Genomic DNA, 13,330 nt, shown 5'->3' with positions numbered 1-13,330 from the left:
TCAATTTGATTTCTCGTTTGCTCTTTTCCTTTTGAGCAAAATTAATGAATAGTTCTGAAAATTGTTAGTGTGTATTTGGACTATCACAATATTCGAATTGCTTTGGGTTCGTCTTTTTGTTATTCATCAAAAATTACTCAGCAACAGAAGCCAGTTGAAATAATAAAAACTGTAAATTAGTTTACAAATAAAAAACATTGTTTTGCTTGTAAAATGTGTGGTTATTTAATATGTATTGTATATTTGTAACTTTATAATTGCTTCTCTCGTTCTCTTATTTGTTTTGCTTTTTTGGTTTTTACAAGTGTGCTTCGATTGCTAATTGTAAGTAGTTCCAACCTTACAGTATTTTTTAAGACTAATAAATCGATTAACTTGTAAGTTAAGTTAAGTTATTGCTTTACTTTCCGTCGCCATCGCCTTCTATACAATTGTTATACAAAATTTTTAAAATTTAATATTATTGCCGGGCTCCAATTCAATTCAACATTTTCATAATGCAAATTTTATAAATATTCATTACATTTTTCTCGCTTCGATAAATCATAAACGATACATAAATAATAGTTGACTATATTCTAGATAACGCTATATATTATATATATAATTAATTGTAGTTGTAATTGAAATAATTGTAATTGTAATTTGTCTTGCGGTTTGCAGGGGTTTTATTTTTGTTTGAGTATTTGCTTTGGTACTTTAGCCGATTTAGTCGATTCCGATTGCGATTTCGTCTCGTTATTCGATTATTCGATTAATATTATTCCTTAAAAGTGTTGCCATCTCTCTCGTCCGACGCTCCCTCCTCCGAACAACAGTATAAAAATAATTTCGTGATTATACTTACTAGTTTAACTTACGAGTACATGTCTGAAGACTAACCCTAGCTGTATATAATATATGCTTTGTAAATATTACGCAACTACATACGTATTCTAGATGTATATATATTCTATAATCCCCGATTACCCGCTTAGAAATACCAACAACTTTGGTTTTGGTTTTTGGGTCATCTAAACTTGGCTACGACTAGGGCTACAAAATGTTCGTTGCACTTCTTTCCCCTCTTCCTCTTTGAGATCGGTTGCTGAAGCTGATTTCAGTTGATGATTATAATGCTGATGTATATGCTATATCCTAATATTTACACGTTTGTGCAGCGATTGAGTGTTTGTGTGTGAGCTTGTGTTTTTGTGTGAGTATGAAGATGAATGAGTAAATGATTGGATGAATGAATATGAGTTACAGTTACATAATATAGGGCTAAGTAATATCGTACTAGGTCGGTTAAGTGTCGAAAGGTGCAAAGTATTATTCACGCATGGACGAAGTGTACTGTTAAATGCTTGAGACTAGATCACACTCGATATTTTCGGTTCTGCGATTGAGGGGGGTTCTCTCTATGCGATCGAATACTTGGATTTCTTTGGTCTTATTCGCTGACTATACTCCCAAATTGGGCCTTGAACGGAATGCAATGTTTGGGAATGACTTCGGTAATAAATAAGTGAGTTTGCTGTTAAACAGCGACTAGATGTTCACTTCTAAAGACTAAAATAAATAATTATAAGGGGCTACACTTCACTGGGTAGAAGGGCTAATTGACTGAGGAAAATAAAAATCAAAAAATAAAACGGGATTCGAACCGCTCTCTGTGATTTCTTCTAGCCTTAAATGATTTCGGAGTGAATTAATGGGGGGACTTGACCTATATAAACGTGATCTTGTGATGCTTTCTACAAGGATTAATATGGGGCTTACACAACCAGTTCTCGGGGAGTTTAACTTGGTCCTTGTTGTTTTCGTTCCGTTTCGTTTTGGTTTGTTAACATTCGATAGTGAACCGCTCCCACTAGAACCGGTTCGCAACACCCGACTAAATATTGCTTTGCGTTTCGTTTTTTGCTTGCTTTTTGATTAATTTGTATCGTTGTCTTTTTATATATCGAATCTAAAAATTGTTGAGTGCTTAAATGTCGCATTGGTGTGACTTAGTTTAAAATTGCTTAGCACAATGGCTAGCACTCGTAATTACTGCTTATAGATAGGCTGCCCTTAAGTCCTAATTCGTTGTTTGAGAAACATTGCATTTGCTTTTGTATTCGTTGCATTAATTTTAATCACTTCGTCGTCGTCGTCAACGTTGTCGATTAAAGAGATAGAGATAGAGAGTAGGGAGATATTGTTCGAGTAAGAGTTTAGAGTTAGCTAGAGGAGAGTGTTCTTCGAGAGTTAGTTGGAGAGAGTGGGTAGATTAAAACGTTCGTTTGGCTTAGCTACAGGTTATAGTACACTCTATATATGCATTTAAATATAGTACTCTTATGTGTGGGTTTTTGTTTTCGTTTTCTTTTTGTAAGTAGTTAGATAGATATAAGATAGCTGCTAGAATTGCTTAGATTTCTTCAGGTTTTCGGAATGCATGTGGCTTTAGCACCTCATACACAAGGCTCTCTGTGTGTGTTTTGGGGTGTGTTTTTTTCATTTTTTTTTTGTTTTGGAATGTGTGTTTGGGTTTTAGGAATGTTCAACTCACTTAAGTTTAAAAGAAGAACCATTATGTTGGTTTACACGGGGGTGTTCCCGAGATCTCTCTTTGTATTTGAACGATTTCGTTTGGAGGCACCTTTAAAAAAAAGGAGTATTCAAATCGCCAAAGAGATTTCAGGACCTATCCCATTGAGTATTTTGTTGCTTGGCTGCCTAATGCGAATTTCTACAGTCTCTGTGTTACTCTACTACACTTTGCTCTTGGACGTATTGTGATGTATGTATCTTCTATAAAAACGGCTATCGGTTAACCTAGTTGTAAATGGTAACGGTAACTTTAACATTAACGGTAAATTAACTAACCAGCTATACAGTTACAGCACATCCATCCTCTTGTATGGGCTCGGGAGTGCAATAGGTATCTCTAAATGTTTCAAATCTCTTTGTGGTCCTTCGAGCCGGATCTTGTGTATGCTTTTAAAGAGAGATTTCGATTGCACCCCCACATATGTTATATGCTTACATGGCATAAGTGGCTCCAGCACTGCCCTCGATTTTCACCCGCTCAAGGAATTCGTGTGGCGGGGATGAGGCCATACTTGCCCCACTCTCACTGTTGCTATCGTGCATCGACAGCGACATGGACATCATCAGCTCCTCCTCGTCCTTCAGGCATGCCGATTCCAAGTGCTTGTTAAGGTATGACTTCAGGGCGAAGGTTTTGTGACACCGCTTGCACTCGAAGTTCTTGTCCACCGAATGGGTTTGCATGTGAGCCCGAAGATTGGAACGATCTGCAAAGGCCTTGCCGCAGTGCGCACATCCGTAGGGCTTCTCGCCGGTGTGGGACCGTAGGTGCCCTTGGAGCAACCAGGGTCTTGAGAACAGCTTGCCGCAGACGCCACAACTATGGGACAGCTTGTGGGTGAGGACATGCATGGCCAATGCGGGCATGGAGACATAGGCCTTGCCACAGGTGTGGCACTTCTTGGCCGATTGCGAGTCCAGTGAGCGATGCGTTTGCTTGTGACGTGACAGGTTCGAAGAGGTGGCATACTGCTTGCCACACTCGGAGCAGGTGTACTTGGTTTTTTGCTGGTCAGGCGAGGGCACTACTGCCGAGGCAGGATCTGCCACATGCTTGCGCTTCGAACGACCATCGCTGACGAAGAAGGCCTCGTAGGTGTAGGCCACCGTTTTGGCCGATGCTCCGGAGGCGCCACCATGTTCCCCATCCATCGCACACTCGCCATCCTGATTTGTGTTCGTCGTATTGCTGTTCTCGTTCTGCACCTGACTGCTGCTGCTGCTCGAATTGCTGCTGGGACTGCTGGGCATGTGATTGCTGCTGGAACTCGAGGCATTGCTGGCGGGGCGTTGCTCATTTACCACGCTGGCCGCTGCAGCCAGTTCGGCAATCGATGATGTGCTTCGCAGATGCGCATGCGCCTCCAGAGTTGGCAAGTGGGTGTGGTGTGCCTGCTGTTGCTGTTGCTGCTGTTGCTGCGGCTGTTGCTGCTGCAGTGGCAAATAATGATGGTGTTGCTGCGGGGCAAGGTGTTGCTGCTGGGAGTGCTGCTGTTGCTGCTGCTGCAGTTGGTGTGGCTGCGTGGGCGGGTGGAAGGCTGTGCTGGCACTCAAATCCAGGATGGCATGGGCTGCATGCAGGTCCTCCTCCGCCGGAATCCTTCGCCGATAGCCATGCGCCGGCTTGTCATCCAAGGAGTACGGCCTGTAGATGTCCTTCTTCTTTGGCGGCAGGGATAGTGTGGCACCCGTGCTGCTAAAACACTTCCTTTCGCTGGAGGTCTGACCACTCGAGAGCGGACTGTAACGATCGCCGGCCCCACTGGGCGAACATGAGGGTGACGAGGTGGTGGACGAGGGCGGCGTTTGGTAGGCGGCCAAGTGCTGATCTCCATTTCCCCCGTTTCCGTTTACGGATGAGGCGGACGCGGCTGCCACCAGAGCTGTGGCCGCGGCACGGATCACGGTTATCCCGCTCTCCATACGGGGCAGGTACGCGGTGTAGTGCAGCGGCGACAGTTCGCGGGTATAACCTGTAATTGATACGAAAAAGATGAAAATGATGGGTCAAACTCATTTATAAAAGTCCTTTGATATACAAAACGCATAAAGGCTAGAGCCCAATACCAAAATTCAAACTTTCCCAAAAGATTTAATTTATAAAGCATTTCATTTATTTAAACAAAATAAAAAATACCCATTTAGGAATAATATCCCTTTAAAAACAAAAAACCTAAAAGCCAGAACCCAACGCCAAATTAAAACATTTCCCATAAAACTTAGATTTTAACAGCATTTCATTTATTTCCAAAAACATTATTGTTGTGCAGCACCATTAACTTTTTTTTTAGTTATATTCATATAAGCCCACTAAGAATTTTCTTTATCCTTGTTTCAAATCCAATTCTTACTTTTTTTAAGCAGTATACTTGAAGTATGCTAACATATTTTTAATATAAATTAAGCCTAGTAAAAATTTTTTAATAAGTGTACAACTTAGATTATACATTTCAAAAAATAATGCAAGCTTTAGTTATAGAAAGTGGGAAAGAGTATACCAAAAACCTAAATCTTTATTCGTAGCTTTCAAACCTATAAAAACTTCTGTTTTCTTTTCCATTCTGTTATAAGCTGTCAAAACACTTATCCTTTGTTCTTCTTGAGAAGTTTAAACAATAGCACATTTTGTAAACTGAGAAGCAGCCACATAGTACCATTTTATGGTTCCTTTGCGCTTAAATTCTATAATCCAAGGAAACCAAGGCAAACTTTGAAAGGTCAACTTAAATATCATAAGAGTTATGCTAAGATGAGTATTTTGTAAGTAACAAAAATAAATACACTTTTTTAAGGAATGATATTTCCATAAGAACTTTGTATCGCAGTAAAAGCATTCTTTATTAAACAAAGTTATTTCGAAGTTAAAGACATATGATAGTTGAAATTCCAAAACATAAATTAAAATCTTTTGATGCTAGTAAGTAAACATTTAAAGCACATGCCAACGTCTTCATTAATGAATACCAAGAAGGGCAGACTATTTTGACTCCATGTCTAGTTTCTAATTTCAACTGAATAATTAATTTTCCAATTGTACATGGTAAAAAGCTCTGACAGGCACATATTCTAACAATACCAAGGACCCGCGCAAACGGTTTAATTTTGCTATTTGCCATTGTTTTCACGCTGCAGAGGGGAAGCCACCGAGTTGGCAGTTGGCGAATGGGTCGGCGTCCCTCTGGCCGGAATCGCAAACAATATTGAGTGAAAACAAAGGCAATTAAATTGATTCGGAATTGTTTCGCAATCGCACAATGGCCACATCAATGACAGCGATTACGTGCGCCCTCTTTTCGACGATTTTCCGACTACCGGACAACCCGACTACCGATTTTCCGACTTTCCCGGGGGCGAACTTACCGTTGTAAACATTGCCGGCCACTCGAGTTGCCGCCTCCGGGGAATGAGGTGGCGGACTTGGAGCCGTAGTGCCCGCCGTGGGCGAACTGGGTCCCCAGCACTTGGACGTCGTCGACGTCGTCGTCGTTGTCGATGCCTCAATGTTGCTGCCACTGTGCGATGTTGCTGCTTCAATAGAAGTTGCTGCTGCTGCTGTTGCTGTTGTGCGTTGCTTTTCCAGCTTGATCAGAAACTTGTCGCCCACCACATCGATCTCCTCATCCTCATCCAAGGTGGAGCGTCTGGACTTGAGATGCAGTTCCTCCAGATCTCTAGAGGATGTCTGTTGCTGTTGCTGCTGCTGCTGGTTGTTGTTTGCATTGTCCTCCGTGCGATCCAGCCAGGGATAGGCCTTCCACTTTTTGGCTATCAGGCAGCGCGGCATTTTACTGGGCTTGAGTTGAGTTGAGGTTAGAGTTTTTAGTCGTTTGGCTAGGAGCTGAAGAGCTTAGGATCCAGTTAGATCTTAAGGGCTATGTGCTGAAGCTAGTGTCGAGTTTCGAGCGAGCAAAGACCGTCTCAGGGGGTATAATTTGTGGCAAAAGCGGAAAGGAAACGTTGCTGTTGTTATCTCGCATGTGAAAATATATATTTATATATATATTTGTTGTATATAGAGTTTGGCTCGCCGAAAGATCTGTTAAAGTTTTAGACGTACAGCTTGTTGGGACTTCTCAGGCCTGGCATTTTTGCTCTTCCTGATTTCTCTCCGTGTGTGTGAGTGAGTGTGTTTTTGTGTCGGTTAAATATTCTTTGTAATTTGCATTTTATTGTAAATTGGTTTTATTTTGCTGTTAGGATTCCTCGGGTTTCACAGCCACTTCACACATTTCGGCGCTTGATTCGTTGTTGTCAGACCCGTATCCGTCATTTGGGCTGGAGTTTCGTCTCTCTTTCGTTACGTTTCGTTTCTTTCTTTTTTGGGCCGGAGTTTTTGCGTTTTTGGCCAGGGCCACCGATTTTTGGTCAGTTCCCCCCGTTTTCTCCCCAAAAACCTCCACGGAACACACACGGGCACGTTCGCGTTCAGTTGGCTGGCTGCGTGTGGCTTATCGATTTTTACATTTGCGTTTACGTTTACGTTTGTTTTTAACACGAAATTTGGACTCAAAACATAACAGGGGGGTTATCCTTTCTTTTTTGTTTTTCGGCTCGCAATTTTCTCCTCGGTTTTTGGAAACAAAACTTGTTCGATGGTCAAGTCAAAATTAAATATTTTGTTTGGAGTTTCAGTTTAACAAAACGGAAAGTTGACAGAATTTTTAGTGGAGGAGTTGTAGTGTTTTTTTTGTTAAGAAAGTTAAGTTAAGGTTGACGCGAGTTGAGAATAGTTGAGTTGTTATTATTGTTGTTGTTGGTAGTGAAAAAATTGATTTAGGAGAAAATATAATATTATATAAGATAGAGAAGAAATGCGAACGAACCGAACGTAAGCAACTCTTGAATGCTTATGAGAGTGTAGCGGTCCGAGAGCCTGCTTATAAGGGTGTCCACCCCCTAAAGCAGCCGAACAGCCCTTCGTACCCTAAGCCGAAGTAAAACGAGGGGAAGAGCGAGAGAGTGGGAGAGATGAGAGAGCGGAACGCCTGAGAGCGGCACAGCCCCTAAATTCCAACCCCCAGAAAGGAAGCATAGCTGTTGCTATTGCTGTTGCTTGTCCTAAGGGCTAATGCAGACTATTAAATATTTTAAAAACTTACTAAGATAAGAAAACATTAAAGAAAAGCTTTAAAAAATTGTTAAAACAAATAAGGGGTGGCTTAAAAGATTAGTATTTCCCATTAAACACCTTTAAATTACGAGTTTTTTTAAATTGTTTAACAAAATCGTTTGGTGTAGAGCCTCCTTAGAGATGAGGCAACAATCAGGAAGTGTTTCATTGCCAAAACATTCCCCGCTGTTGCTTTCTCCCAATTTTTAAAATTGTTGCGCCTCTCTCTTTCCATTTCTCCCGCTCTGTCTCTTTCTTTCGGGGGAACCAGCCATACTACCATACCATACCATACCTGAGAATTGGCTCATGGCTCTTTGGCCCTTTTGGAACTTTTTCGGCTCGGGGCTCGCGGCTCGCGGCTCTTGGCCGCTTCAGGCTCCCATATTCACGGGGTGGATTTTTCGCCCAGAATGTGGCAGTTGTGCTGAGTTAATTGCTGTTGCATTGCATTTGTTGCTCGGCTCTGATTTTGAACAAATTGCCAGCGACGCGCTTGGCACAAGAGGGGGTGTACTTCCATATATAAATACAAAGTACTAGAGGGTGAGGGGATGCAACAGTCGCTGGTCCTTGGCTCTAACTCAGTTAGTACAAGATAAACAGCACAAACTAACTTCTGTCGCCCTCACTCCACGGCCAGCCATCCACTGGCCATGAATAAGTGGTTTACTTTCCACAGCCAGATCACAGAGTTCGGATATGAGTGCGGCAACTCAAATCGTTGGATGATTAATTGCAGCTCCTGCCGAGTTGGTTTTGATTGACAGCTGGATGTGTCATATGCCACACTCCCAGGATGAAATGAACTCGATTTTGGGACGGAAACCTAGGGTTTTTGATGCTCACAAAAGGGCCTTGTTATGTTCAAAGTTTAACCAAATATTAATATTTGTAAATATCTTTAATTTGGTAGCTCTTCGTGTTCGATGGAAATATATATAAACTTTCACGACTGGTAGCCCAATTCAAAACTTACAAATAAGCATAAAATTTAAAAAATTTACCAATAAGAATTGAATTTAAGAAAAATATGTCTGTAAAAAAGGAAACAAAATTTAAAGCATGTGTTTCAATACAAAAATTAAACTGCAAACACTTTTAAAATACAGCTTTTATATTCAAATACAGCTTTAATATACAATTTTAAAATGCATACAATTTCGATACTCCACATTATCAGATTTTTAAACTGCTAGGCTGTGAAAATCTCAGCGGATTCTTTTAAAATCTATTACTTGCTGTAATATCCCTTCAAAATCTTGAACAAACTTATACATACAATCTGTTTTCAGTCAGTTCAACACACACAAAACTAATTAATTAAAGTGGAGCTTCGGTTTTCTGAACGGGGAGCTGGAGCTTTGCATAATCAGACACTTAAATTACAAAGTTCTTAACCTTTTAATTAGCCAGCGACAACAGACAATTTGTCTGCCTCAGACGAGCTTAGCGTCGCTTCTGCAGCCGTTGCAGTCGCAGTCCTTTAAAAATTATACTTTTCATTGGAAATTTCATTCGGCTTACTATGGTATCTCCGAGAGGTCCTTTGTTCAACCCACTTCCTGCTCCCCAAGCCATCAAAAACTCCAAAACAGATGTAACCTCTCCTTCTATGGTTTCCTTGTTTAAACTATTTGGAGTTTTTTGAGGAAAACCAAGAAGTGCCCACCGATCTATCTGTCCATCCATCTCGCGAAGTGACAGGCCATAGGCCATAAGGACCTCCTCGTGCATTCATCGAAAATGAACAGCGATATGTAAATATGAATGCTAAAGTAACGTATAGACCATCTGTGGAATTCGGCTGCACTAATTATAACAAAAAATTGGGCTCACCCTACGCCCGGCACCTCAATGGAAGCCCTACATATGCCACGTTCAACCCCACCCTGTTTACACTGGGAGAAATGTATTGTAATTTAGTTTTGTAAGTTATTTTTAATAGTTTATGTAAATATAGCTAGCTTATGTTAACAAATAAGTATTCTTCAGAAACAATACAAATTAACCATTAAGTAAACATAAGTAAGTTTATTAAAATCTTTAACGATTTTAGTTTTACTATACTTTACTGTATAAATTATTATTGTATAGTAAAAAGTATAATTTTACATTTTTAAGAGAAAACCAAAACTTTGTTAGGATTTTTATACTCTTCACCGCTGTTACTATTGTCATAGAAACTTTATTCTTGACTTTGATTTTTAAATTGCTTTATACTAGGTAAGGAAAATGTGTTGCCATACTGATATGTTTTATTTCCCAATTATACTTGAAAAGTCTTTAAGAATTTTAGTGCGTATTTTTTCTCTGTGTATATCCTTTCTTGAAGTGCAGACGAAACCACTCGCCTGGCACACGGCTACGTGCAAATGGTAATCTGCTTTTCCAGCCAACACACTTGAAGGCGATTCGGAACAAGATGCGCTTTATGCGGCCCACGACGAAATTGTTGCGCTTCGTTAGCTACGCCCTCCGCCTCCTTCAAGAATTTAGGACTACTACACTATATAGGACCTCGATCCCTAGATCGCCGCTGGCCACGCGCTCACTCCCGCCCCTCGAAGTATTTCAATTCCAACCTCGATCCGGAAGGCAACTGCAGATGGTGAGGCACTGAGGCGATTCAAGCTCTACGGCATATGGCTTTCCCAGTTTGGCTAGCGAATCGGAACTTGGGGCACGCGTCACGACAGGAAAATGCAGTAGAATAGTCTGGCTTGCAGAGGAAAAGCGGCTTCAGCGACTACCAAAATTATGCAGCCGGCGGAAAAGGACGAATGGACTAAGGACTGGGCGGAATGGGGCGCGCTCACCTGGAACAAGGACAATATGGTTAATGCAGCGACAGCCCTTCCTGTTTCGTGTTTTACGAGCAGTGCGGTGTGTGTGCTAAGTTTGAAGCTATTAGTTTTTGTTTATTTCATGTTTTTATACCCTGTATTTCAAATGGGTTTAAAGGCTTGCCAGCGGTGGTGTTTCTGACACATTTTCGGTTAGTATATAGGGTCTTTAAGGCCAAGTACTTGATCGGTTATGTCCGCTTTTGCTGGTGTACTTTTGGCTATAATTATATCTAAAGGACATTTTTAATTGTCCAGGTCGAAAGACAGTTTTCATAGTTGCTTACAATACATTTTTATTGCACAAATTATCAGTAGGACAAAAATTAAACTCTTTAAAAAAATAACACACTAAATATTCATAGTCAAAAGTATCAAAAATCAGTACATTTTTTTATATTAAAAATTATTTTAATACTTCTTATAAAGCTTAATATTTATATAGGTCTAGTCTGTTAATAAAACGCACTAAACGGATTTTTTTTACAAATTTGTCAGCTTTTTTGTTATTTTTTTAACACATTCGTGATGCTATTTAAGCATCTAAAATTAAGTTAAACAATATGTTTACATTTTTGCATGTCAGGTTATTTTAAGATTATTGTTACAAACATGAGGGTACAAATCTAGAAGGGTATTGCGTTGGTCAACCCATTATTTTTTGTTAATTTTGTTAGTTTATTTAGTTTTAAGTGGGGGTGTACAAAAAGTACGAAAGGTGCACCGCAGCCCAGTTGCGGGGATTCAGTTGAGCGCTTTTGGGATCGTGCAAAAAGCAGCAGGAGTTTCATGAGTTTCAGGAGCTGCCAGGACCAACAGGAAATGCTCTACAAGTGCTGCAGCTGGCCCAGCTGTTTTGGGTGTTTCCCCTTTATTTTTTTTTTCGTTGGCTGTTGGGTGGGTATTACGCCCAACTCTTGGCCCAATCTAAAATGCACACCCCACTGGCTGCAGTCGCCATTCGGCTTGTCAGCTTTCCAAGGGCTATTTGGCGTTGCCTAGCGAGTTGCCCCGAAACTTCGGCTATAACCAACCGCCCCAACCCTGAACATATATCCCCGCTATATGGACAGTCCTCTATACAACTGTGGTTGAAATAACAGTATTTGGACACTAAACTATTTTTATTCTTCAAAATGTATTTGAAAAAAATTAAGAAAATAAGAACGTTTAATTTCTTAAAATTCACTTTTTGATATAATGTATAGTTAATCATTATACAATAATCATTAATACAACCATTAAAGTTAACAACCATCAAACCTCTCTCTTGTCTGTATTTTGTTTTGGAATAAAAAGGATTTTAAAGGTTTTCTTTTTTAAATTTTAAAATATTTTACCTAAGTTAAATGATAAATTTTATATTTGCCCAATTAAGTTTACAGTATTAGCATCACAAAAACAAAAAAAATGTTATTTATAAACAGAGTAATCAATGTTATATTATTTTATAAATATTTAAGCTTTTTAAAATGCAAACTTTTATATTTGCCCAATTTTGTTTATAGTATTGGCTTCACGAAAATATAAAAAAGTGAATTAAAATTACTTCCAAACTTTTTTCCATAAATATTTTCGTAAGCTAAAAAAATACATGTTTTTTGACCGCAGCTGTAAATCCCCTCTATATGGCCGGTCCGCATTATATGCCTCTCCCTCACTCGCCTGAAGTGTGACGCTCGCGTGGCACGGAAGTGACGGCGGCAGCTGTAGCCGAAACTATAACCAGAAACTGTTGATCCTTTCCTCCTTCCTCTCCTATCCTCTCCTCTCCTCTACTCAACTCCTGCTTGAAAACTGGGCAAGGGGCATGGGCATGGGCATTGGCATGGGCACCCAGAGCAAGCCGAAGGGCTAAAGGGAAAAGCAAGCCGGCGGCAGCGGTACGGAGGTAAAAATTCACAAAGGTATTGGTACTGGTACTGGTACTGAGAGCCCAAGGGAGCCAGGTGTCTGGCATGCTCATTCCGTTTTCCATTCAATGATGTATTAAAGTGGAAACAGCACGAGAGTACCAGACTGCTGAGTCTGAGTCTGGGTCTGGGTCTGATTCTGAATTGTATATTGTGCATGATGCCCTATAGGAAAAGGGTGTGCAAATTTGCAGAGAAGTTGGCTTAGAATGGGGAATCGTTTTATCCGATATGAAATAAACTTATTTTCTTGTTCGTTAGATGTCTAAGCACATTAATTTTGCAATAAAGCATTGTTGTAAAGTAATATCAAAATTAATTTAAAAACCATACATAACAGATCGGGTTTTTTGTATATTTAAAATTATCAAGGCTTATCTTTCAATATAACTATTTTAATTATATTTCCTAATTTCATTAGACTTTTCAAAGATAAATATTATTATAAACAAATTGTATAATTATATTGCATAAACATTTTCATATTATACACAATTTCAATCCTCAATAGTTTGGATAAGAAAACCATATGATGTTTAATGCTTAAAAACGTTTTTTTTCATTGAATCGTTAAGAATGGTTTTTTTTTATTCCTTTATCCTGGCTAGGGATACATTTGTACCCCATTGATTCGCTGGCATATGTAGAACAAAGCCTTCGGATAAAACCCAAAGTATTTCCAATAACCGATACAATAAGGAACTGAAACAATCGAGGTGTGTATGTAAAGCGGGAAAAGTCGAGCAACATGTAATTTGTAAAGCTTCCTTTGATTAGGCATCCGTATTCGTGTGTTCCTTTGTCGCCGCATGACTCGTGTAGTTTATGGCACCATAAACCAATCAGTTTGGCCTCGGACAAAGAGTATTCACGCTTCGATGGTT

At 39.9% G+C, this 13,330-nt stretch overlaps 1 protein-coding gene across 1 annotated transcript; it reads right to left on the bottom strand.

Annotated features, from left to right (window-relative positions):
• Positions 1-2,871: 2,871 nt before the first annotated feature.
• LOC128259394 (protein snail) lies at positions 2,872-7,423 on the bottom strand. The gene is made up of 2 exons (XM_052991734.1): positions 5,938-7,423; positions 2,872-4,550 (listed from the first exon to the last, which is right to left on the bottom strand). The coding sequence occupies exons 1-2, from the start codon at positions 6,359-6,361 to the stop codon at positions 3,010-3,012; spliced, it is 1,965 nt and encodes a 654-aa protein (XP_052847694.1). The 5' UTR covers positions 6,362-7,423; the 3' UTR covers positions 2,872-3,009.
• Between the last annotated feature and the right edge of the window lie 5,907 nt (positions 7,424-13,330).

Source organism: Drosophila gunungcola, assembly GCF_025200985.1.
Source record: "Drosophila gunungcola strain Sukarami chromosome 3L unlocalized genomic scaffold, Dgunungcola_SK_2 000005F, whole genome shotgun sequence".
In the NCBI taxonomy this organism is placed as follows: domain Eukaryota; kingdom Metazoa; phylum Arthropoda; class Insecta; order Diptera; family Drosophilidae; genus Drosophila; species Drosophila gunungcola.
This window is presented reverse-complemented; position numbering and strand designations above follow the sequence as displayed.

Coding starts and splice junctions, on each gene's coding strand:
- LOC128259394 (XM_052991734.1), bottom strand. CDS start 6,361: ATGCCGCGCTGCCTGATAGCCAAAAAGTGGAAGGCCTATCCCTGGCTG. Junction 4,551..5,937: donor GGCCGGCAATGTTTACAACG/GTAAGTTCGCCC, acceptor TATCAATTACAG/GTTATACCCGCGAACTGTCG.